The following is a 27,405-nucleotide window of genomic DNA, read 5'->3' on the forward strand; positions in this document are numbered from 1 at the left end:
AGGGTAACTCTAATGCAGTGTTTGCAGAGGCTCCTACCTAATGTTCCTGATGACCCACTACAACTGCCAAATGTTTTTACCTAATGCTCCTGCCTAAATGTTCCTACCTACTACTTCTACTACTCCTTCTTGTATTTACATTTTTAAAAGTTGGATTAGGAGGAGCAGCCAAGTGAGGAGTGCTCATCCTTCTTGAAGGCTCCATCTGGGGTGTCTGCATGTGTGTAGATAAGACCAAGATAAGATGAAAGAAAAGAACCTAGATGTTTTGACTCAGAGTAAAACAAAGCTCAAGGGTAAAGGGGAAAATGGTTTGGTAATGTCTTAGGGGTAAAATCAGGGTTTGGTGTGAGGGCAAAATTTAAGGAAGGGGTAGTACTACTGTTGAAGCAGGAGTTGTGTGAATATGTGAGTGTAAGGAAATGAGCTCCAGATTGAGGTAGGTGAAAATGAAAGTGGAATGCATAACATGGATGATTATTATTGTGTATGCACCTGGTCATGAGAAGAAAAATGATGAGGCAAGTATTTTGGGAGAAGCTGAGTGAGGATGTCAGCAGTTTGTTGCATGAGACTAGGGTATTAGTGATGAATGATTTAAATGTGAAAGTAAGTAATATGTGATGGGGACATGGGGTATTAAATAAGGTGAATGGAAATAATTGATTGCTTTTGGAGAAGTAAGCTGAAAAAGATCGGTGATTGGGAATACCTGGTTAAAAATATGGACATATACAAGTGTATGTGGGTGAGTAGGAATGATTGTTAATGGGCATTATTGAATTATTTACAGACTGATAGGTGGCAAAAGAGAAAATCTTACACATGAATTTGCTGAGAGAGGCAGTTTGTGGGATGTCTGGTCATTATCTGGTGGAGGTAAGGTGAAGATTGTAGGGATTTTTGGAAGAGAGGGAATGATATGAATGAGACAAGGGTGGAAGTAAGTGAGCTTAGAAAAGATACTTTCTGTGAGGAAATACAGGTAGACATTGGGTGTAGAATAGCAAAAATTGAGAGTAGCTAAAGCAAGGGGAGTGGGTGAGGAAAGGGAGATATTTGAGGAAGTGGTGCTGGCAGAGAAATTTGCAACATGAAGACGGTAGGAGAGCTGGTGAGAAAGGGTAGTGAGTGATGGGATGATGAGTTAAAGTTGTAGTTGAAAGAAAAATTGTTTGGAATTTGTACAGGAGAAAGGGACAGGAGGTCAGTAGGAAGGTGCAAGGTTTGAAAAAGAGGGCAAATGAGTGTTGGGGTGAGCAATTATCAGTAAACTTCTGGGAGGATACAAGAGAACAAATGGGAATGTTGGTAAAGTGGGCAAATGGGGAAGTGCTGATTATGATGAGGTGAGGAGGAGATGGAGTGAGTATTTTGCAGGATTATTCAGTTGGTTTGATAGCAGATGTTGGGTGTTTGGGTTGGGGAGGTATGCGAAGTATGAGAGTCATGGAAAGTGCTTTCATGAAGAGAGAAGAAAGGGTGAAAGCTTTGCATAAGAGTAAATTGGTTAGGTGGCTGGTATTGCTGTTGAATTTCTTAAGAAAGGGGATGACCATATTGTCTATTGGCTAGTTAGGATTTTCATTGTATGCATGGGTTTAAGTGAGGTGTCTGAGATTTGGCAGAATGCATTTATAGTGCCACTGTGGAAAGACAAGGGAGACAGATGAGTGCTCAGACTACAGAGGTATAAGTTTGCTGAGTGTACCTGGTAAGTTGTATGGGCGAGTGGTGATTGAGAGGATGAAGACATATACAGAGTATCAGACTGTGATGGAATGATGTGGTTTCAGGTGTGGTAGAAGGTGTATGGATCAGTTGTTTGCTTTAAAGGATTTGTGTTGGAAATACATAGAGAAACAGATGGATTTGTACATGGCATTTATAGATCTGGGAAAAGCATATGACAGGGTTGATAGAGATACTTTGCAGAAGGTCTTATGAATATATGTTATTGGAAGAAAGCTATTAAATGCATTGAGAAATTTTCAGTAAGAGTGTAATGCAAGTGTGCGAGTAAGAATAGGAGAGTGAGCGGTTCAAGGTGAAGGTTGGTTTGTGACTGGGTTGTGTGATGTCACAATGGCTATTTAATTTGTTTGTGAATGGGGTGGTGGGGAGCTAGATGCAAGGAATTAGGAGAGAGGGGTGAGTCTGCAGTGGGTGGGGAAGGAGGGGGAGGGGCAGACTGGGAAGTGAGGCAAATGTTGTTTGCAGATGATGCAGCTCTGGTGGTAGATTTAAGTGAGAAACTATGTAGGTTAGCATCTGAGTTTGAGATAATGTATGAAAGGGGGAAATCAAGAGTAAATGTGAATAAAAGCAAGGTTTATAGGTTTACCGGGTTGGAGGGAGAGTTCAGTTGGCATGTGAGTTTGAAAGGAGAAAACTTTGATGAAGTGAAGTGTTTTTGAGACATGCAAGTGGATATGGCAGTGAATTGAATCATAGTGGCAGAAATGAATCTTAGGACGAGTGAGGGGGCAAAGGTTCTGGGAACATTAAGGGATGTGTGGAAAAAGGGCGAAAATAGATATGTTTTAATGTGTAGTCGCCCCAACGATGTATTGATGTGAGGCATGGGCTGTAGATGAAGATGCATATGAGAGCGGATGTGGTGGAAATTAAATATTTGAGGACAATATGTGGGGTGAGGTGGTTTGATTGAATAAGCAATGAAAGGGTAAGAGAAAGAGGAGAGTGTGGTTAAGAGGGCTGAGAAGAGGGTTTAAATGGTGATGGACTTATGGAGAGAATGAGTGAGGGGAGGTTGACAAAGAGGATATACAGGTTAGAAGTGGAGGGGCAAAGAAGAGGGAGATCAAATTGGAGAAAGAAGGATGGAATCAAAAACGTTTTGATTGGTTGGGCCCTGAACATGCAGGAAGGTGAAAGGTATACACAGGACAAATTGATTTGGAGTAATGCAACAAACTTATACCTCTGTAATTTGAACACTCCCCTTTATCCCCTTTGCCTTTGTACAATGCCACTATGCATACATTTTGCCACTCCTCAGGCACCTCACCATGGGCCATAAATACATTGAATAGCCTCACAAACCACTCAACAACTCAGTCACCCCCCTTTTGTAATAAATTCCAGAGCAATACCATCCAAACTCGCCGCCTTCCTGGCTTTCATCTTCTGCAGCGCTTTCACTAGATGAAAGCCGGCAAGGCGGCGGGTTTGGATGGTATTGCTGTGGAATTTATTAAAAAGGGGTGACTGTATTGTTGAATGGTTATATATATTTTTTATCTATTTATTATTTATTTTGCTTTGTCGCTGTCTCCTGCGTTAGCAAGGTAGCGCAAGGAAACAGGCAAAAGAATGGCCCAACCTACCCACATGTATATACATACCTATACCTCTCAACGTATACATATATATACACACACAGACATATACATATATACACATGTACATAATTCATACTGTCTGCCTTTATTCATTCCCATCGCCACCTTGCCACACATGGAATAACAACCCCTTCCCCCCCCTCATGTGTGTGAGGTAGCGCTAGGAAAAGACAACAAAGGCCCCATTCATTCACATTCAGTCTCTAGCTGTCATGTAATAATGCACCAAAACCACAGCTCCCTTTCCACATCCAGGCCCCACACAACTTTCCATGGTTTACTCCAGACGCTTCACATGCCCTGGTTCAATCCATTGACAGCACGTCGACCCCGGTATACCACATCGCTCCAATTCAGTCTATTCCTAGCACGCCTTTCACCCTCCTGCATGTTCAGGCCCCGATCACTCAAAATCTTTTTCACTCCATCTTTCCACCTCCAATTTGGTCTCCCACTTCTCGTTCTCTTCACCTCTGACACATATATCCTCTTGGTCAATCTTTCCTCACTCATTCTCTCCATGTGACCAAAACATTTCAAAACACCCTCTTCTGCTCTCTCAACCACACTTTTTATTACCACACATCTCTCTTACCCTATTATTACTTACTGAATCAAACCACCTCACACCACATATTGTCCTCAAACATCATTTCCAACACATCCACCCTCCTGTGCACAACTCTATCCATAGCCCATGCCTCGTAACCGTATAACATTGTTGGAACCACCATTCCTTCAAACATACCCATTTTTGCTTTCTGAGATAATGTTCTTGACTTCCACACATTCTTCAACGCTCCCAGAATTTTTGTCCCCTCCCCCACCCTATGATTCACTTCCGCTTCCATGGTTCCATCCGCTGCCAAATCCACTCCCAGATATCTAAAACACTTCACTTCTTCCAGTTTTTCTCCATTCAAACTTACCTCCCAATTGACTTGACCCTCAACCCTACTGTACCTAATAACCTTGCTCTTTTTCACATTTTCTCTCAACTTTCTTCTTTCACACACTTTACCAAACTGAGTCACCAGCTTCTGCAGTTTCTCACATGAATCAGCCACCAGCGCTGTATCATCAGCAAACAACAACTGACTCACTTCCCAAGCTCTCTCATCCACAACAGACTTCATACTTGCCCCTCTTTCCAAAACTCTTGCATTCACCTCCCTAACAACCCCATCCATAAACAAATTAAATAACCATGGAGACATCACACACCCCTGCCACAAACCTACATTCACTGAGAACCAATCACTTTCCTCTCTTCCTACACGTACACATGCCTTACATCCTCGATAAAAACTTTTCACTGCTTCTAACAACTTCCCTCCCACACCATATATTCTTAATACCTTCCACAGAGCATCTCTATCACCTCTATCATATGCCTTCTCCAGATCCATAAATGCTACATACAAATCCATTTGGTTTTCTAAGATTTTCTCACATACATTCTTCAAAGCAAACACTTGATCCACACATCCTCTACCACTTCTGAAACCACACTGCTCTTCCCCAATCTGATGCTCTGTACATCCCTTCACCCTCTCAATCAATACCTTCCCATATAATTTACCAGGAATACTCAACAAATTTATACCTCTGTAATTTGAGCACTCACTTTTATCCCCTTTGCCTTTGTACAATGGCACTATGCAAGCATTCCTCCAATCCTCAGGCACCTCACCTTGAATCATACATACATTAAATAACCTTACCAACAAGTCAACAATACAGTCACCCCCTTTTTTAATAAATTACACAGCAATACCATCCAAACCTGCTGCCTTGCCGGCTTTCATCTTCCGCAATGCTTTTACTACCTCTTCTCTGTTTACCAAATCATTTTCCCTAACCCTCTCAATTTGCACACCACCTCGACCAAAACACCCTATATCTGCCACTCTATCATCAAACACATTCAACAAACCTTCAAAATACTCACTCCATCTCTTTCTCCCTTCACCACTACTTGTTATCACCTCCCCATTTAGCTCCCTTCACTGAAGTTCCCATTTGTTCCCTTGTCTTACGCACTTTATTTACCTCCTTCAAAACATCTTTTTATTCTCCCTAAAATTTAATGATACTCTCTCACCCCATCTCTCATTTGCCCTCTTTTTCACCTCTTGCACCTTTCTCTTGACCTCCTGCCTCTTTCTTTTATATATCTCCCACTCATTTGCATTATTTCCCTACAAAAATCGTTCAAATGCCTCTCTCTTCTATCTCACTAATAATCTTACTTCTTCATCCCACCACTCGCTACCATTTCTAATCTGCCCACCTCCCATGCTTCTCATGCCACAAGCATCTTTTGCGCACGCCATCACTGCTTCCCTAAATACATCCCATTCCTCCCCTACTCCCCTTACCTCCTTTGTTCTCACCTTTTTCCATTCTGTACTCAGTCTCTCCTGGTACTTCCTCACACAAGTCTCCTTCCCATGCATTCCCCATGCGTCATAGAAGGCGACTAAAGGAGACAGGAGCGGCGGGCTAGAAACCCTCCCCTCCTTGTATTTTAACTTTCTAAAAGGGGAAACAAAAGAAGGAGTCATGCGGGTGGTGCTCATCCTCCTCGAAGGCTTTGATTGGGATGTCTAAATGTGTGTGGATGTAACCAAGATGAGAAAAAAGGAGGAAAGGAACAAGGATGTTTTGGCTCTGGGTGAAATGAAGCTCAAGGGTAAAGGGGAAGAGTGGTTTGGGAATGTTTTGGGAGTAAAGTCAGGGGTTGGTGAGAGGACAAGAGCAAAGGAAGGAGTAGCACTACTCCTGAAGCAGGAATTGTGGGAGTATGGGATAGAGTGTAAGAAAGTATATTCTAGATTGATCTGGGTAAGACTGAAAGTGGATGGAGAGGGATGTATGTATTGGTGTATTCCTTAATACTTTATTATTCCTAAAATATGCCGCTTTACACAGATGTTTAAAAAAACTATTGCTCACCTTTAATGTAAAGAAAATAGATATTGTGGGTATGAATGGCAGGTGGTTTTTACTTAAAATTATGTAGCATTTTGTATGTGCCACCAGTGAATAAGCATTTTAGTTTGTAAAAAAGGCTTTATTAATATTGAAGCAAGCTAAGGGAAACTATTTCTCATCAGTTGTTCCTATAAGTATAGAAAATTAGGTAGCTGTCTTTTATTTCTGACTTACCCACACGTGAACTGCTGCCATTCTGTCCCCAGACATACAATCTCTCCTTGTCACTCATAACACTTGACAATACTCCACTCACACAGTTCATTCTTTGTAACTCTAGATTTTCCTGTGATGAGTGCTATCTGCTAGAGAAACTGTTAGGAGCAATAGATAGTAGTAGGAGGTTGGAACATTTAGGTAGAAGCATTAAATAGAAACCTTAGCTGGAAGTGGTAGGTAGGAACATTAGGCAGGAGCATTAGGTAGTTTTAATCAGTAGGAACATTAGGTGAGAGGCTTTGCAAACTCTGTGCTAGACTTGCCCTCTGCCAGTGGCCTTTTAAGTGGGAGGCACTAAATGCTTTGCAGTGGCACTGGAGTTCACTAGTTATGGAGACTCAGTTGCAGCGGTTACCTCCTTAAGGGAGCTCCAGAAGGGAACAAGTGTCAAGAGATATAGGTAGATGGATAGATAGGAAGTATTTGTTTATTGTTATGAAGTATTTACTTCAGTTTAGACATATGTGAACTTTGTGGTGTGTCTGATTGCATATTTATTTATAACACATTTGCATTTTGCTTTTCTCTATATTGATTTGGATGTTGTAAGTATTGAATTACATAGGATTACCTACATAATATTCCAAAAGAGGGAACAGAGAAGGGGCCCAGGTGAGGATATTCCCTCAAGGGCCCAGTCCTCTGTTCTCAACGCTACCTCGCTAATGCAGGAAATGGCGAATAGTATGAAAGAAAGAAACATATATATATTATCCCTGGGGATAGGGGAGAAAGAATACTTCCCACATATTCCCTGTGTGTCGTAGAAGGCGACTTAAAGGGAAGGGAGCGGGGGGCTGGAAATCCTCCCCTCTCATTTTTTTTTTAATTTTCCAAAAGAAGGAACAGAGAAGGGGGCCAGGTGAGGATATTCCCTCAAAGGCCCAGTCCTCTGTTCTTAATGCTACTTCGCTAATGCGGGAAATGGCGAATAGTATGAAGGAAGGAATATATATATATATATATATATATATTGAAGCAAGGCATGTGAAGCGTCTGGGGTAAACCATGGAAAGCTGCGTAGGTATGTATATTTGCGTGTCTGGACGTGTGTATGTACATGTGTATGGGGGGGGGGGGGTTGGGCCATTTCTTTCGTCTGTTTCCTTGCGCTACCTCGCAAACGCGGGAGACAGCGACAAAGTATAAAAAAAAAAAAAAAAAAAAATATATATATATATATATATATATTTTTTTTTTTGCTTTGTCGCTGTCTCCCGCGTTTGCGAGGTAGCGCAAGGAAACAGACGAAAGAAATGGCCCAACCCACCCCCATACACATGTATATACATACGTCCACACACGCAAATATACATACCTACACAGCTTTCCATGGTTTACCCCAGACGCTTCACATGCCTTGATTCAATCCACTGACAGCACGTCAACCCCGGTATACCACATCGCTCCAATTCACTCTATTCCTTGCCCTCCTTTCACCCTCCTGCATGTTCAGGCCCCGATCACACAAAATCTTTTTCACTCCATCTTTCCACCTCCAATTTGGTCTCCCTCTTCTCCTCGTTCCCTCCACCTCCGACACATATATTATCTTGGTCAATCTTTCCTCACTCATTCTCTCCATGTGCCCGAACCATTTCAAAACACCCTCTTCTGCTCTCTCAACCACGCTCTTTTTATTTCCACACATCACTCACCCTTACGTTACTTACTCGATCAAACCACCTCACACCACACATTGTCCTCAAACATCTCATTTCCAGCACATCCATCCTCCTGCGCACAACTCTATCCATATCCCACGCCTCGCAACCATACAACATTGTTGGAACCACTATTCCTTCAAACATACCCATTTTTGCTTTCCGAGATAATGTCCTCGACTTCCACACATTCTTCAAGGCTCCCAGAATTTTCGCCCCCTCCCCCACCTTATGAACCACTTCCGCTTCCATGGTTCCATCCGCTGCCAGATCCACTCCCAGATATCTAAAACACTTCACTTCCTCCAGTTTTTCTCCATTCAAACTTACCTCCCAATTGACTTGACCCTCAACCCTACTGTACCTAATAACCTTGCTCTTATTCACATTTACTCTTAACTTTCTTCTTTCACACACTTTACCAAACTCAGTCACCAGCTTGTGCAGTTTCTCACATGAATCAGCCACCAGCACTGTATCATCAGCGAACAACAACTGACTCACTTCCCAAGCTCTCTCATCCCCAACAGACTTCATACTTGCCCCTCTTTCCAAAACTCTTGCATTTACCTCCCTAACAACCCCATCCATAAACAAATTAAACAACCATGGAGACATCACACACCCCTGCCGCAAACCTACATTCACTGAGAACCAATCACTTTCCTCTCTTCCTACACGTACACACACATATATATATATATATATGTGCTGAAAAGGGACTGGTGATTGGGAATACCTGGTTTAAAAAGTGAGATATACGTAAGTATACGTATGTAAGTAGGAGAGATGGTCAGAGAGCGTTATTGGATTACGTGTTAATTGACAGGCGCGCGAAAGAGAGACTTTTGGATGTAAATGTGCTGAGAGGTGCAACTGGAGGGATGTCTGATCATTATCTTGTGGAGGCTAAGGTGAAGATTTGTATGGGTTTTCAGAAAAGAAGAGTGAATGTTGGGGTGAAGAGGGTGGTGAGAGTAAGTGAGCTTGGGAAGGAGACTTGTGTGAGGAAGTACCAGGAGAGACTGAGTACAGAATGGAAAAAGGTGAGAACAATGGAAGTAAGGGGAGTGGGGGAGGAATGGGATGTATTTAGGGAATCAGTGATGGATTGCGCAAAAGATGCTTGTGGCATGAGAAGCGTGGGAGGTGGGTTCATTAGAAAAGGTAGTGAGTGGTGGGATGAAGAAGTAAGATTATTAGTGAAAGAGAAGAGAGAGGCATTTGGATGATTTTTGCAGGGAAAAAATGCAATTGAGTGGGAGATGTATAAAAGAAAGAGACAGGAGGTCAAGAGAAAGGTGCAAGAGGTGAAAAAGAGGGCAAATGAGAGTTGGGGTGAGAGAGTATCATTAAATTTTAGGGAGAATAAAAAGATGTTCTGGAAGGAGGTAAATAAAGTGCGTAAGACAAGGGAGCAAATGGGAACTTCAGTGAAGGGGGCTAATGGGGAGGTGATAACAAGTAGTGGTGATGTGAGAAGGAGATGGAGTGAGTATTTTGAAGGTTTGTTAAATGTGTTTGATGATAGAGTGGCAAATATAGGGTGTCTTGGTTGAGGTGGTGTGCAAAGTCAGAGGGTTGGGGAAAATGATTTGGTAAACAGAGAAGAGGTAGTAAAAGCTTTGCGGAAGATGAAAGCCGGCAAGGCAGCAGGTTTGGATGGTATTGCAGTGGAATTTATTAAAAAAGGGGGTGACTGTATTGTTGACTGGTTGGTAAGGTTATTTAATGCATGTATGACTCATGGTGAGGTGCCTGAGGATTGGCGGAATGCGTGCATAGTGCCATTGTAGGGGGTAAGAGTGAGTGCTCAAATTACAGAGGTATAACTTTGTTGAGTATTCCTGGTAAATTATATGGGAGGGTATTGATTGAGAGGGTGAAGGCATGTACAGAGCATCAGATTGGGGAAGAGCAGTGTGGTTTCAGAAGTGGTATAGGATGTGTGGATCAGGTGTTTGCTTTGAAGAATGTATGTGAGAAATACTTAGAAAAGCAAATGGATTTGTATGTAGCATTTATGGATCTGGAGAAGGCATATGATAGAGTTGATAGAGATGCTCTGTGGAAGGTATTGAGAATATATGGTGTGGGTGGCAAGTTGTTAGAAGCAGTGAAAAGTTTTTATCGAGGATGTAAGGCCTGTGTACGTGTAGGAAGAGAGGAAAGTGATTGGTTCTCAGTGAATGTAGGTTTGCGGCAGGGGTGTGATGTCTCCATGGTTGTTTAATTTGTTTATGGATGGGGTTGTTAGGGAGGTGAATGCAAGAGTTTTGGAAAGAGGGGCAAGAATGAAGTCTGTTGTGGATGAGAGAGCTTGGGAAGTGAGTCAGTTGTTGTTCGCTGATGATACAGCGCTGGTGGCTGATTCATGTGAGAAACTGCAGAAGCTGGTGACTGAGTTTGGTAAAGTGTGTGAAAGAAGAAAGCTAAGAGTAAATGTGAATAAGAGCATGGTTATTAGGTACAATAGGGTTGAGGGTCAAGTCAATTGGTAGGTAAGTTTGAATGGAGAAAAACTGGAGGAAGTAAAGTGTTTTAGATATCTGGGAGTGGATCTGGCAGCGGATGGAACCATGGAAGTGGAAGTAAATCATAGGGTGGGGGAGGGGGCGAAAATCCTGGGAGCCTTGAAGAATGTGTGGAAGTCGAGAACATTATCTCGGAAAGCAAAAATGGGTATGTTTGAAGGAATAGTGGTTCCAAGAATGTTGTATGGTTGCGAGGCGTGGGCTATGGATAGAGTTGTGCGCAGGAGGGTGGATGTGTTGGAAATGAGATGTTTGAGGACAATGTGTGGTGTGAGGTGGTTTGATCGAGTAAGTAACGTAAGGGTAAGAGAGATGTGTGGAAATAAATAGAGCGTGGTTGAGAGAGCTGAAGAGGGTGTTTTGAAATGGTTTGGGCACATGGAGAGAATGAGTGAGGAAAGATTGACCAAGAGGATATATGTGTCAGAGGTGGAGGGAACAAGAAGTGGGAGACCAAATTGGAGGTGGAAAGATGGAGTGAAAAAGATTTTGAGTGATCGGGGCCTAAACATGCAAGAGGGTGAAAGGCGGGCAAGGAATAGAATGAATTGGATCGATGTGGTATACCGGGGTTGACGTGCTGTCAGTTGATTGAATCAGGGCATGTGAAGCGTCTGGGGTAAACCATGGAAAGCTATGTGGGGCCTGGATGTGGAAGGGGAGCTGTGGTTTCGGGCATTATTGCAGGACAGCTGGAGACTGAGTGTGAACGAATGAGGCCTTTGTTGTCTTTTCCTAGCGCTACCCCGCACACATGAGGGGGGAGGGGGATGGTATTCCATGTGTGGCGGGGTGGCGATGGAAATGAATAAAGGCAGACAGTGTGAATTGTGTGCATGGGTATATATGTATGTGTCTGTGTGTGTATATATATGTGTACATTGAGATGTATAGGTATGTATATTTGCATGTGTGGACGTGTGTGTATATGCATGTGTATGGGTGTGGGTTGGGCCATTTCTTTCGTCTGTTTCCTTGCACTACCTCGCAAATGCGGGAGACAGCGACAAAGCAAAATAAGTAAATAAATAAATATATATATATATATATATATATATATATATATATATATATATATATGTGGTTTCAGAAGTGGTAGAGGATGTGTGGATCAGGTGTTTGCTTTGAAGAATGTATGTGAGAAATACGTAGAAAAGCAAATGGATTTGTATGTAGCATTTATGGATCTGGAGAAGGCATATGATAGAGTTGATAGAGATGCTCTGTGGAAGGTATTAAGAATATATGATGTGGGAGGAAAGTTGTTAGAAGCAGTGAAAAGTTTTTATCGAGGATGTAAGGCATGTGTACGTGTAGGAAGAGAGGAAAGTGATTGGTTCTCAGTGAATGTAGGTTTGCGGCAGGGGTGTGTGATGTCTCCATGGTTGTTTAATTTGTTTATGGATGGGGTTGTTAGGGAGGTAAATGCAAGAGTTTTGGAAAGAGGGGCAAGTATGAAGTCTGTTGGGGATGAGAGAGCTTGGGAAGTGAGTCAGTTGTTGTTTGCTGATGATACAGCGCTGGTGGCTGGTTCATGTGAGAAACTGCAGAAGCTGGTGACTGAGTTTGGTAAAGTGTGTGGAAGAAGAAAGTTAAGAGTAAATGTGAATAAGAGCAAGGTTATTAGGTACAGTAGGGTTGAGGGTCAAGTCAATTGGGAGGTGAGTTTGAATGGAGAAAAACTGGAGGAAGTGAAGTGTTTTAGATATCTGGGAGTGGATCTGGCAGCGGATGGAACCATGGAAGCGGAAGTGGATCATAGGGTGGGGGAGGGGGCGAAAATTCTGGGGGCCTTGAAGAATGTGTGGAAGTCGAGAACATTATCTCGGAAAGCAAAAATGGGTATGTTTGAAGGAATAGTGGTTCCAACAATGTTGTATGGTTGCGAGGCATGGGCTGTGGATAGAGTTGTGCGCAGGAGGATGGATGTGCTGGAAATGAGATGTTTGAGGACAATGTGTGGTGTGAGGTGGTTTGATCGAGTGAGTAACGTAAGGGTAAGAGAGATGTGTGGAAATAAAAAGAGCGTGGTTGAGAGAGCAGAAGAGGGTGTTTTGAAGTGGTTTGGGCACATGGAGAGAATGAGTGAGGAAAGATTGACCAAGAGGATATATGTGTCGGAGCTGGAGGGAACGAGGAGAAGAGGGAGACCAAATTGGAGGTGGAAAGATGGAGTGAAAAAGATTTTGTGTGATCAGGGCCTGAACATGCAGGAGGGTGAAAGGAGGGCAAGGAATAGAGTGAATTGGAGCGATGTGGTATACCGGGGTTGACGTGCTGTCAGTGGATTGAATCAAGGCATGTGAAGCGTCTGGGGTAAACCATGGAAAGCTGTGTAGGTATGTATATTTGCGTGTGTGGACGTATGTATATACATGTGTATGGGGGGGGGGGTTGGGCCATTTCTTTCGTCTGTTTCCTTGCGCTACCTCGCAAACGCAGGAGACAGTGACAAAGTATAATAAATAAATAAATAAAATATATATTATCCCTGGGGATAGGGGATTAAGAATACTTCCCACATATTCCTTGCGTGTCATAGAAGGTGACTAAAAGGGGAGGGAGCGGGGGGCTGGAAATCCACCTCTCTCGGTTTTTTTTTAATTTTCCAAAAGAAGGAACAGAAGGGGCCAGGTGAGGATATTCCAAAAAAGGCCCAGTCCTCTGTTCTTAACGCTACCTCGCTAACGCGGGAAATGGCGAATAGTTTAAAAGAAAGAAAAAATATATATTATTTTTTTTATTTTATTTTGCTTTGTCGCTGTCTCCCGCATTTGCGAGGTAGCGCAAGGAAACAGAAGAAAGAAATTGCCCAACCCACCCCCATAAACATGTATATACACACACGCAAACCTACTCACCCATACATCTCAACGTACACATATATATACACACACAGACACATACATATATACCCAAGCACACAATTCACACTGCCTGCCTTTATTCCTTCCATGGCCACCTCGCCACACATGGAATACCATCCCCCTCCCCCTCATGTGTGCGAGGTAGCGCTAGGAAAAGATATATATATATATATATATATATATATATATATATATATATATATATATATATATATATATATATATATATATATATATTATTTTTTTTTTTTATTATACTTTGTCGCTGTCTCCCGCGTTTGCGAGGTAGCGCAAGGAAACAGACGAAAGAAATGGCCCGACCCCCCCCATACACATGTATATACATACGTCCACACACGCAAATATACATACCTACACAACTTTCCATGGTTTACCCCAGACGCTTCACATGCCTTGATTCAATCCACTGACAGCACGTCAACCCCGGTATACCACATCGCTCCAATTCACTCTATTCCTTGCCCTCCTTTCACCCTCCTGCATGTTCAGGCCCCGATCACACAAAATCTTTTTCACTCCATCTTTCCACCTCCAATTTGGTCTCCCTCTTCTCCTCGTTCCCTCCACCTCCGACACATATATCCTCTTGGTCAATCTTTCCTCACTCATTCTCTCCATGTGCCCAAACCACTTCAAAACACCCTCTTCTGCTCTCTCAACCACGCTCTTTTTATTTCCACACATCTCTCTTACCCTTACGTTACTCACTCGATCAAACCACCTCACACCACACACATATATATATATATATATATATATATATATATATATATATATATATATATATATATATATATATATTATCATTTTTTTTATTTTGCTTCGTCGCTGTCTCCCGCGTTTGCGAGGTAGCGCAAGGAAACAGACAAAAGAAATGGCCCAACCCACCCCCATACACATGTATATACATACACGTCCACACACTCAAATATACATACCTATATATCTTAATGTACACATATATACACACACACACACATATACATATATGCTCATGTACATAATTCATAGTCTGTTTTATTTATTCCCATCATCACCTCGCCACACATGGAATAACATCCCCCTCCCCCTCATGTATGCGAGGTAGCGCTAGGAAAAGACAACAAAGGCCCCATTCGTTCACACTCAGTCTCCAGCTGTCATGTAATAATGCCCGAAATCACAGCTCCCTTTCCACATCCAGGCCCAACAGAACTTTCCATGGTTTACCCCAGACACTTTACATGCCCTGATTCAATCCATTGACAGCACGTCGACCCCGGTATACCACATCGATCCAATTCACTCTATTCCTTGCCCGCCTTTCACCCTCCTGCATGTTCAGGCCCCGATCACTCAAAATCTTTTTCACTCCATCTTTCCACCTCCAATTTGGTCTCCCACTTCTCGTTCCCTCCACCTCCAACACATATATCCTCTTGGTCAATCTTTCCTCACTCATTCTCTCCATGTGCCCAAACATTTCAAAACACCCTCTTCTGCTCTCTCAACCATGCTCTTTATTTCCACACATCTCTCTTACCCTTACATTACTTACTCGATCAAACCACCTCACACCACATATTGTCCTCAAACATCTCATTTCCAGCACATCCACCCTCCTGCGCACAACTCTATCCACAGCCCACGCCTCGCAACTGTACAACATTTTTGGAACCACTATTCCTTCAAACATACCCATTTTTGCTTTCCGAGATAATGTTCTCGACTTCCACACATTCTTCAAGGCTCCCAGAATTTTCGCCCCCTCCCCCACCCTATGATTCACTTCCGCTTCCATGGTTCCATCCGCTGCCAGATCCACTCCCAGATATCTAAAACACTTTACTTCCTCCAGTTTTTCTCCATTGAAACTTACCTCCCAATTGACTTGACCCTCAACCCTATTGTACCTAATAACCTTGCTCTTATTCACATTTATTCTTAGCTTTCTTCTTTCACACACTTTACCAAACTCAGTCACCAGCTTCTGCAGTTTCTCACATAAATCAGCCACCAGCGCTGTATCATCAGCGAACAACAACTGACTCACTTCCCAAGCTCTCTCATCCACAACAGACTTCATTCTTGCCCCTCTTTCCAAAACTCTTGCATTCACCTCCCTAACAACCCCATCCATAAACAAATTAAACAACCATGGAGACATCACACCCCTGCCGCAAACCTACATTCACTGAGAACCAATCACTTTTCTCTCTTCCTACACATACACATGCCTTACATCCTCGATAAAAACTTTTCACTGCTTCTAACAACTTGCCTCCCACACCATATATTCTTAGTACCTTCCACAGAGCATCTCTATCAACTCCATCATATGCCTTATCCAGATCCATAAATGCTACATACAAATCCATTTGCTTTTCTAAGTATTTCTCACATACATTCTTCAAAGCAAACACCTGATCCACACCTCCTCTACCACTTCTGAAACCACACTGCTCTTCCCCAATCTGATGCTCTGTACATGCCTTCACCCTCTCAATCAATACCCTCCCACATAATTTACCAGGAATACTCAACAAACTTATACCTCTGTAATTTGAGCACTCACTCTTATCCCCTTTGCCTTTGTACAGTGGCACTATGCAAGCATTCTGCCAATCCTCGGGCACCTTACCATGAATCATACATACATTAAATAACCTTACCAGCCAGTCAACAATACAGTCACCCCCTTTTTTAATAAATTCCACTGCAATACCATCCAAACCTGCTGCCTTGCCGGTTTTCATCTTCCGCAAAGCTTTTACTACCTCTTCTCTGTTTACCAAATCATTTTCCCTAACTCTCTCACTTTGCACACCACTTCGACCAAAACACCCTATATCTGCCACTCTATCATCAAACACATTCAACAAACCTTCAAAATACTCACTCCATCTCCTTCTCACATCACCACTACTTGTTATCACCTCCCTATTTGCCCCCTTCACTGAAGTTCCCATTTGCTCCCTTGTATATATATATATATATATATATATAAACCATGGAAAGCTGTGTAGGTATGTATATTTGCCTGTGTGGACATATGTATATACATGTGTATGGGGGGGGTTGGGCCATTTCTTTCGTCTGTTTCCTTGCGCTACCTCGCAAACGCGGGAGACAGCGACAAAGTATAATAAATAAATAATATATATATATATATATATATATATATATATATATATATATATATATATATATATATATATATATATATATTATCCCTGGGGATAGGGGATTAAGAATACATCCCACGTATTCCCTGCGTGTCGTAGAAGGCGACTAAAAGGGGAGGGAGCGGGGGGCTGGAAATCCTCCCCTCTCTCTTTTTTTTTTTTTTTCTTTTTTTTTTAATTTTCCAAAAGAAGGAACAGAGGGGGCCAGGTGAGGATATTCCAAAAAAGGCCCAGTCCTCTGTTCTTAACGCTACCTCGCTATCGCGGGAAATGGCGAATAGTATGAAAAAAAAAAAAAAAAAATATATATATATATATATATATATATATATATATATATGTGAGAAATACTTAGAAAAGCAAATGGATTTGTATGTAGCATTTATGGATCTGGAGACGGCATATGATAGAGTTGATAGAGATGCTCTGTGGAAGGTATTAAGAATATATGGTGTGGGAGGAAAGTTGTTAGAAGCAGTGAAAAGTTTTTATCGAGGATGTAAGGCATGTGTACGTGTAGGAAGAGAGGAAAGTGATTGGTTCTCAGTGAATGTAGGTTTGCGGCAGGGGTGTGTGATGTCTCCATGGTTGTTTAATTTGTTTATGGATGGGGTTGTTAGGGAGGTAAATGTAAGAGTTTTGGAAAGAGGGGCAAGTATGAAGTCTGTTGGGGATGAGAGAGCTTGGGAAGTGAGTCAGTTGTTGTTCGCTGATGATACAGCGCTGGTGGCTGATTCATGTGAGAAACTGCAGAAGCTGGTGACTGAGTTTGGAAAAGTGTGTGGAAGAAGAAAGTTAAGAGTAAATGTGAATAAGAGCAAGGTTATTAGGTACAGTAGGGTTGAGGGTCAAGTCAATTGGGAGGTGAGTTTGAATGGAGAAAAACTGGAGGAAGTGAAGTGTTTTAGATATCTGGGAGTGGATCTGGCAGCGGATGGAACCATGGAAGCGGAAGTGGATCATAGGGTGGGGGAGGGGGCGAAAATCCTGGGGGCCTTGAAGAATGTGTGGAAGTCGAGAACATTATCTCGGAAAGCAAAAATGGGTATGTTTGAAGGAATAGTGGTTCCAACAATGTTGTATGGTTGCGAGGCGTGGGCTACGGATAGAGTTGTGCGCAGGAGGATGGATGTGCTGGAAATGAGATGTTTGAGGACAATGTGTGGTGTGAGGTGGTTTGATCGAGTGAGTAACGTAAGGGTAAGAGAGATGTGTGGTAATAAAAAGAGCGTGGTTGAGAGAGCAGAAGAGGGTGTTTTGAAGTGGTTTGGGCACATGGAGAGGATGAGTGAGGAGAGATTGACCAAGAAGATATATGTGTCGGAGGTGGAGGGAACAAGGAGAAGAGGGAGACCAAATTGGAGGTGGAAGGATGGAGTGAAAAGGATTTTGTGTGATCGGGGCCTGAACATGCAGGAGGGTGAAAGGAGGGCAAGGAATAGAGTGAATTGGAGCGATGTGGTATACCGGGGTTGACGTGCTGTCAGTGGATTGAATCGGGGCATGTGAAGCGTCTGGGGTAAACCATGGAAAGCTGTGTAGGTTTGTATATTTGCATGTGTGGACGTATGTATATACATGTGTATGGGGGGGGTTGGGCCATTTCTTTCGTCTGTTTCCTTGCGCTACCTCGCAAACACGGGAGACAGTGACAAAGTATAATAAAAAAAAAATATATATATATATATATATATATATATATATATATATATATATATATATATATATATATATATATATATATTTTTTTTATACTATTCGCCATTTCCTGCGTTAGCAAGGTAGCGTTAAGAACAGAGGACTGGACCTTTGAGGGAACACCCTCACCTGGCCCCCTTCTCTGTTCCTTTCATTTGGAAAATTAAAAAAAAAACTGAGAGGGGAGGATTTTCAGCCCCCCGTTTCCTTCCCTTTTAGTCGCCTTTACGACACGCAGGGAATACGTGGGAAGTATTCTTTCTCCCCTATCCCCAGGGATATATATATATATATATATATATATATATATATATATATATATATATATATATATATATTTTTTTATACTACTTGCCATTTCCCGCGTTAGCGAGGTAGCGTTAAGAACAGAGAACTGGGCCTTAGAGGAAATATCCTTAGAGGAAATATCCTCACCTGACCCCCTTCTCTGTTCCTTCTTTTGGAAAATTAAAAAAAAAAAAAGAAAGGGGAGGATTTCCAGCCACCAGCTCCCTCCCCTTTTAGTCGCCTTCTACGACACGCAGGGAATACGTGGGAAGTATTCTTTCTCCCGTATCCCCAGGAATAATATATATATATATATATATATATATATATATATATATATATATATATATATATATATATATATATATATATATACATACATACATACATACATACATACATACATACATACATATCGCTACCTCGCTAATGCGGGAAATGGCGAATAGTATGAAAGATATATATATATAAATATTATTTATTCATTTATTTTGCTTTGTCGCTGTCTCCCACGTTAGCGAGGTAGCGCAAGGAAACAGACGAAAGAAATGGCCCAACCCACCCACATACACATGTATATACATACACGTCCACACACGCAAATATACATACCTATACATCTCAATGTACACATATATATACACACACAGGCACATACATATATACACATGTACATATTTCATACTGTCTGCCTTTATTTGTTCCCATCGCCACCTCGCCACACATGGAATAACAACTCCCTCCCCCCTCATGTGTGCAAGGTAGTGCTAGGAAAAGACAACAAAGGCCCCATTTGTTCACACTCAGTCTCTAGCTGTCATGTAATAATGCACTGAAACCACAGCTCCCTTTCCACATCCAGGCCCCCAGAACTTTCCATGGTTTACCCCAGACGGTTCACATGCCCTGGTTCAATCCATTGACAGCACATCGACCCCGGTATACCACATCGTTTCAATAGTGGTTCCAACAAATTTGTATTGTTGCGAGGTGTGGGCTATGGATAGAGTTGTGCGCAGGAGGGTGGATGTGCTGGAAATGAGATGTTTGAGGACAATATGTGGTGTGAGGTGGTTTGATTGAGTAAGTAATGTAAGGGTAAGAGTGATGTGAGGAAATAAAAAGAGTATGGTTGAGAGAGCAGAAGAGGGTGTTTTGAAATGGTTTGGTCACATGGAAAGAATGAGTGAGGAAAGATTGACAGAGAGGATATACGTGTCAGAGGTGGAGGGAACGAGGAGAACTGGGAGACCAAATTGGAGGTGGAAAGATGGAGTGAAAAAGATTTTGTGTGATCGGGGCCTGAACATGCAGGAAGATGAAAGGAGGGCAAGGAATAGAGTGAATTGGATCGATGTGGTATACTGGGGTTGACGTGCTGTCAGTGGATTGAATCAGGGCATGTGAAGCGTCTGGGGTAAACCATGGAAAGCTGTGTAGGTATGTATATTTGCGTGTGTGGACGTGTATGTATATACATGTATATGGGGGTGGGTTGGGCCATTTCTTTTGTCTGTTTCCTTGCGAGGAGGGAATGTCTGATCATTATCTTGTGGAGGCTAAGGTGAAGATTTGTATGGGTTTTCAGAAAAGAAGAGTGAATGTTGGGGTGAAGAGGGTGGTGAGAGTAAGTGAGCTTGGGAAGGAGACCTGTGTGAGGAAGTACCAGGAGAGACTGAGTACAGAATGGAAAAAGGTGAGATCAATGGAAGTAAGGGGAGTGGGGGAGGAATGGGATGTATTTAGGGAATCAGTGATGGAGTGCGCAAAAGATGCTTGTGGCATGAGAAGAGTGGGAGGTGGGTTGATTAGAAAGGGTAGTGAGTGGTGGGATGAAGAAGTAAGAGTATTAGTGAAAGAGAAGAGAGAGGCATTTGGACGATTTTTGCAGGGAAAAAATGCAATTGAGTGGGAGATGTATGAAAGAAAGACAGGAGGTCAAGAGAAAGGTGTAAGAGGTGAAAAAAAAGGGCAAATGAGAGTTGGGGTGAGATAGTATCATTAAATTTTAGGGAGAATAAAAAGATGTTCTGGAAGGAGGTAAATAAAGTGCGTAAGACAAGGGAGCAAATGGGAACTTCAGTGAAGGGCGCAAATGGGGAGGTGATAACAAGTAGTGGTGATGTGAGGAGGAGATGGAGTGAGTATTTTGAAGGTTTGTTGAATGTGTTTGATGATAGAGTGGCAGATATAGGGTGTTTTGGTCGAGGTGGTTTGCAAAGTGAGAGGGTTAGGGAAAATGATTTGGTAAACAGAGAAGAGGTAGTGAAAGCTTTGCGGAAGATGAAAGCCGGCAAGGCAGCAGGTTTGGATGGTATTGCAGTGGAATTTATTAAAAAAGGGGGTGACTGTATTGTTGACTGGTTGGTAAGGTTATTTAATGTATGTATGACTCATGGTGAGGTGCCTGAGGATTGGCGGAATGCATGCATAGTGCCATTGTACAAAGGCAAAGGGGATAAGAGTGAGTGCTCAAATTACAGAGGTATAAGTTTGTTGAGTATTCCTGGTAAATTATATGGGAGGGTATTGATTGAGAGGGTGAAGGCATGTACAGAGCATCAGATTGGGGAAGAGCAGTGTGGTTTCAGAAGTGGTAGAGGATGTGTGGATCAGGTGTTTGCTTTGAAGAATGTATGTGAGAAATACTTAGAAAAGCAAATGGATTTGTATGTAGCATTTATGGATCTGGAGAAGGCATATGATAGAGTTGATAGAGATGCTCTGTGGAAGGTATTAAGAATATATGGTGTGGGAGGAAAGTTGTTAGAAGCAGTGAAAAGTTTTTATCGAGGATGTAAGGCATGTGTACGGGTAGGAAGAGAGGAAAGTGATTGGTTCTCAGTGAATGTAGGTTTGCGGCAGGGGTGTGTGATGTCTCCATGGTTGTTTAATTTGTTTATGGATGGGGTTGTTAGGGAGGTAAATGCAAGAGTTTTGGAAAGAGGGGCAAGTATGAAGTCTGTTGGGGATGAGAGAGCTTAGGAAGTGAGTCAGTTGTTGTTCGCTGATGATACAGCGCTGGTGGCTGATTCATGTGAGAAACTGCAGAAGCTGGTGACTGAGTTTGGTAAAGTGTGTGGAAGAAGAAAGTTAAGAGTAAATGTGAATAAGAGCAAGGTTATTAGGTACAGTAGGTTGAGGGTCAAGTCAATTGGGAGGTAAGTTTGAATGGAGAAAAACTGGAGGAAGTGAAGTGTTTTAGATATCTGGGAGTGGATCTGGCAGCGGATGGAACCATGGAAGCGGAAGTGGATCATAGGGTGAGGGAGGGGGCGAAAATTCTGGGGGCCTTGAAGAATGTGTGGAAGTCGAGAACATTATCTCGGAAAGCAAAAATGGGTATGTTTGAAGGAATAGTGGTTCCAACAATGTTGTATGGTTACGAGGCGTGGGCTATGGATAGAGTTGTGCGCAGGAGGATGGATGTGCTGGAAATGAGATGTTTGAGGACAATGTGTGGTGTGAGGTGGTTTGATCGAGTGAGTAACGTAAGGGTAAGAGAGATGTGTGGAAATAAAAAGAGCGTGGTTGAGAGAGCAGAAGAGGGTGTTTTGAAGTGGTTTGGGCACATGGAGAGAATGAGTGAGGAAAGATTGACCAAGAGGATATATGTGTCGGAGGTGGAGGGAACGAGGAGAAGAGGGAGACCAAATTGGAGGTGGAAAGATAGAGTGAAAAAGATTTTGTGTGATCGGGGCCTGAACATGCTGGAGGGTGAAAGGAGGGCAAGGAATAGAGTGAATTGGAGCGATGTGGTATACCGGGGTTGACGTGCTGTCAGTGGATTGAATCAAGGCATGTGAAGCGTCTGGGGTAAACCATGGAAAGCTGTGTAGGTATGTATATTTGCGTGTGTGGACGTATGTATATACATGTGTATGGGGGGGGTTGGGCCATTTCTTTCGTCTGTTTCCTTGCGCTACCTCGCAAACGCGGGAGACAGCGACAAAGTATAATAAAAAAAAAAGAAAAAAAACGAAAAAAAAAATATATATTTCCCTGGGGATAGGGGAGAAAGAATACTTCCCACGTATTCCCTGCGTGTCGTAGAAGGCGACTAAAAGGGAAGGGAGCGGGGGGCTGGAAATCTTCCCCCCCTTTTTTTTTTTTTTTTTTTTTTTTTTTTTTTTTTTTTTTTCCAAAGGAAGGAACAGAGAAGGGGGCTGGATGAGGATGTTTCCTCAGAGGCCCAGTCCTCTGTTCTTAATGCTACCTCGCTGACGCGGGAAATGGCGAATAGTATGAAAAGAAAAAAAGATATCTATATATATATATATATATATATATATATATATATATATATATATATATATATATATATGTTCTGGAAGGAGGTAAATAAAGTGCGTAAGACAAGGGAGCAAATGGGAACTTCAGTGAAGGGCGCAAATGGGGAGGTGATAACAAGTAGTGGTGATGTGAGAAGGAGATGGAGTGAGTATTTTGAAGGTTTGTTGAATGTGTTTGATGATAGAGTGGCAGATATAGGGTGTTTTGGTCGAGGTGGTGTCAAAGTGCGAGGGTTAGGGAAAATGAGTTGGTAAACAGAGAAGAGGTAGTAAAAGCTTTGCGGAAGATGAAAGCCGGCAAGGCAGCAGGTTTGGATGGTATTGCAGTGGAATTTATTAAAAAAGGGGGTGACTGTATTGTTGACTGGTTGGTAAGGTTATTTAATATATGTATGACTCATGGTGAGGTGCCTGAGGATTGGCGGAATGCGTGCATAGTGCCACTGTACAAAGGCAAAGGGGATAAGAGTGAATGCTCAAATTACGGAGGTATAAGTTTGTTGAGTATTCCTGGCAAATTATATGGGAGGGTATTGATTGAGAGGGTGAAGGCATGTACAGAGCATCAGATTGGGGAAGAGCAGTGTGGTTTCAGAAGTGGTAGAGGATGTGTGGATCAAGTGTTTGCTTTGAAGAATGTATGTGAGAAATACTTAGAAAAGCAAATGGATTTGTATGTAGCATTTATGGATCTGGAGAAGGCATATGATAGAGTTGATAGAGATGCTCTGTGGAAGGTATTAAGAATATATGGTGTGGGAGGCAAGTTGTTAGAAGCAGTGAAAAGTTTTTATCGAGGATGTAAGGCATGTGTACGTGTAGGAAGAGAGGAAAGTGATTGGTTCTCAGTGAATGTAGGTTTGCAGCAGGGGTGTGTGATGTCTCCATGGTTGTTTAATTTGTTTATGGATGGGGTTGTTAGGGAGGTGAATGCAAGAGTTTTGGAAAGAGGGGCAAGTATGAAGTCTGTTGGGGATGAGAGAGCTTGGGAAGTGAGTCAGTTGTTGTTCGCTGATGATACAGCGCTGGTGGCTGATTCATGTGAGAAACTGCAGAAGCTGGTGACTGAGTTTGGTAAAGTGTGTGAAAGAAGAAAGTTAAGAGTAAATGTGAATAAGAGCAAGGTTATTAGGTACAGTAGGGTTGAGGGTCAATTCAATTGGGAGATGAGTCTGAATGGAGAAAAACTGGAGGAAGTGAAGTGTTTTAGATATCTGGGAGTGGATCTGGCAGCGGATGGAACCATGGAAGCGGAAGTGGATCATAGGGTGGGGGAAGGGGCGAAAATTCTGGGAGCCTTGAAGAATGTGTGGAAGCCGAGAACATTATCTCGGAAAGCAAAAATGGGTATGTTTGAAGGAATAGTGGTTCCAACAATGTTGTATGGTTGCGAGGCGTGGACTATGGATAGAGTTGTGCGCAGGAGGATTGATGTGCTGGAAATGAGATGTTTGAGGACAATGTGTGGTGTGAGGTGGTTTGATCGAGTAAGTAACATAAGGGTAAGAGAGATGTGTGGAAATAAAAAGAGCGTGGTTGAGAGAGCAGAAGAGGGTGTTTTGAAATGGTTTGGTCACATGGAGAGAATGAGTGAGGAAAGATTGACCAAGAGGATATATGTGTCGGAGGTGGAGGGAACGAGGAGAAGAGGGAGACCAAATTGGAGGTGGAAAGATGGAGTGAAAAAGATTTTGTGTGATCGGGGCCTGAACATGCAGGAGGGTGAAAGGAGGGCAAAGAATAGAGTGAATTGGAGTGATGTGGTATACCGGGGTTGACGTGCTGTCAGTGGATTGAATCAAGGCATGTGTATGGGGGTGGGTTGGGCCATTTCTTTCGTCTGTTTCCTTGCGCTACCTCGCAAACGCGGGAGACAGCGAGAAAGCAAAAAAAAAAAAAAAAAAAAAAAATATATATATATATACATATATATATATATATATATATATATATATATATATATATATATATATATATATATAGGGAATTCAGAGATCTGTGCTTTCATAACACTAAAAGTAGTTAATTTGAAGCAAAGCTCTCTTTGCTAAATCAGCCCTAAACATATTTATGACTGCATACTTGCAAATTATTATGAATTCAGAAGCTTTGTTTTTGTCACTTGATGAAAAAAAGGTTGGTTTCCTCACAAGCAGGTGTTTATGTTTTTCTTTTAAGTATTAAGCTGACAAATTTTTTTTTTAAGGTATGGTACCATGGAGAGTGGTGTGCAACCCGTGGTCGTAACTGTTACAACACACGTCTGACTACAGAGAAAGGCTGTTGTACATGGTACAATGAACCACAGGTCAGTTATGGTCTGTTGATACATTCAAAATATTTTCCCCAACTTTTCTAATAATTGAGGTTCTCATAAACTCATCTTGTGAGATTAGAGAGAGACAGGGATAGGAAAAGACAAAATGGGGGAGAGTAAGATAAAAGGTAACAGGAGAGAGACTGTTAAAGAATTTAACTAAGAGAGAAGGGGAGATGAGATGACATTTGTTATCCAAGGTAGAAAATAAAGGTGCAAGAGGCTTTGCTAATGTAGTTGCATGTTTGAGGAAGGCATGGAGGCCCACATTATCATGGCCAGCTGTTTATGATATAGTAATGTCCTGTAACTGTTTCCATATAAGTTAAGGGGATGTATTTAAACTTGTGTTCTGGGGTCTGGATTGTTCATTGTTAAGTCCAGTAGAGCTGGATAACTTGCATCATGTAGTTAGATTAAGAATACTTTGCAATATATCCTTCAGGATGGGAAGAATGAATACTACCCATATTATCTCTTGCATATAATAGTAGGTAGGAACATTAGTTAGAAACTTTAGGTAAAAGTGGTAGGTAGGAACATTGAGGAACACCTGTATTATTATCCAAAAGAAGGAAAAGAAGAAAGAGCTAAATGGTGATCTCTTCTCCAAGAAGGTTCAGTCTTCTGTTTTGGAAACTACCTCAGTCACCTTGGAGATAGTGAATAAATATGAAAAAGGAAAGATAGAAATATGTGTAGTTTAAAGAAATTGTTAGAAAGATACATAGATGGAAAGCCTTTGAAGATGGTATTGTCATGTAGTAATGAATTGCTGATGATAAGTATGAAGGAGAAATAAAATAATTCTTTAAAATTACAAGGAGCAGCGGTAAAGTGTAGATGAGATGGACAGATGTAGTGTGTGAATATTTACAGTTATAGTGTTTCAGATGAGATTCCCAAAGGAATAATTTTTCATCTTGTTTAGTGTAATAATTTTGTGTTTGACAATTGAAGTGTGAAAGATACTGGATTCATTTGATAACTCAGTGTTTAAAGTGAACTAAAATTACCTATAATAGATTGGGAGTCTGAGTTCATTGGATGTGAGATGTCAGTTAGAGAACAGAAAGGTTTAATGCGTTTCATTCTGTTTTTGTAAATAGGAATGGTGTTAAAGGTGAATGACAGGTAGGGCAGGATATGTGAATTCACAATTTTTTAAAACCATTTTTTTTGGTTCAATAAATAGTACCTTGCTGACATCGAAGAGCACCTTGGTGTGACCATCCAGCAAGTGGACAAGGAAATGAAAGTGCCAGTTGATGAATTTGATGGGAAAGTGGTCTATGGTGAAAAGAGAGCCAATTCAGGTAAATATATCTATGATATGTTAAAGATTTTACTTTTGTTACCTTTGTCTTTGGTTGCTTTTTTTATATGATCAGATTGTTTTATGATAACATTGTTTACAGGGCATGGTGACCAGTTCAGAATTGTTAAGTGCTATTTTTTTTTTTTTTTTTTTTTTTTCCATCTTGGATGTATCTATACATGCTCCCTTCCTCCACACTTACTGCTTATTTCTGTCCATGTAACTCATCTTTGGTCCAAACATAATTCCTTTAATGTAACATTTATCATATATTTATTTCGCTTTGTCGCTGTCTCCCGCATTAGCGAGGTAGCGCAAGGAAACAGACGAAAGAAATGGCCCAACCCACCCACATACACATGTATGTACATACACGTCCACACACGCAAATATACATACCTATACATCTCAATGTACACATATATATACACACACAGACATACATATATACACATGTACATAATTCACACTGTCTGCCTTTATTTATTCCCATCGCCACCTCGCCACACATGGAATAACAACCCCCTCCCCCCTCATGTGTGCGGGGTAGCACTAGGAAAAGACAACAAAGGCCACATTCGTTCACACTCAGTCTCTAGCTGTCATGTAATAATGCACCGAAACCACAGCTCCCTTTCCACATCCAGGCCCCACAGAACTT

The 27,405-nt window shown here is 41.8% G+C and overlaps 1 protein-coding gene across 1 annotated transcript in view; it reads left to right on the forward strand.

The window, feature by feature from the left end:
* Ddx1 (ATP-dependent RNA helicase Ddx1) overlaps positions 1-27,405 on the forward strand; it is a 142,017-nt gene that overhangs the window by 95,243 nt on the left and 19,369 nt on the right. Inside the window, exons 13-14 of the mRNA XM_071664219.1 lie at positions 25,316-25,417; positions 26,622-26,742. Coding sequence (XP_071520320.1) covers positions 25,316-25,417; positions 26,622-26,742 — 223 coding nt within the window. The remainder of the gene's footprint in view (positions 1-25,315; positions 25,418-26,621; positions 26,743-27,405) is intronic.

The sequence above is a fragment of the Panulirus ornatus genome, chromosome 8 (genome assembly GCF_036320965.1).
Source record: "Panulirus ornatus isolate Po-2019 chromosome 8, ASM3632096v1, whole genome shotgun sequence".
In the NCBI taxonomy this organism is placed as follows: domain Eukaryota; kingdom Metazoa; phylum Arthropoda; class Malacostraca; order Decapoda; family Palinuridae; genus Panulirus; species Panulirus ornatus.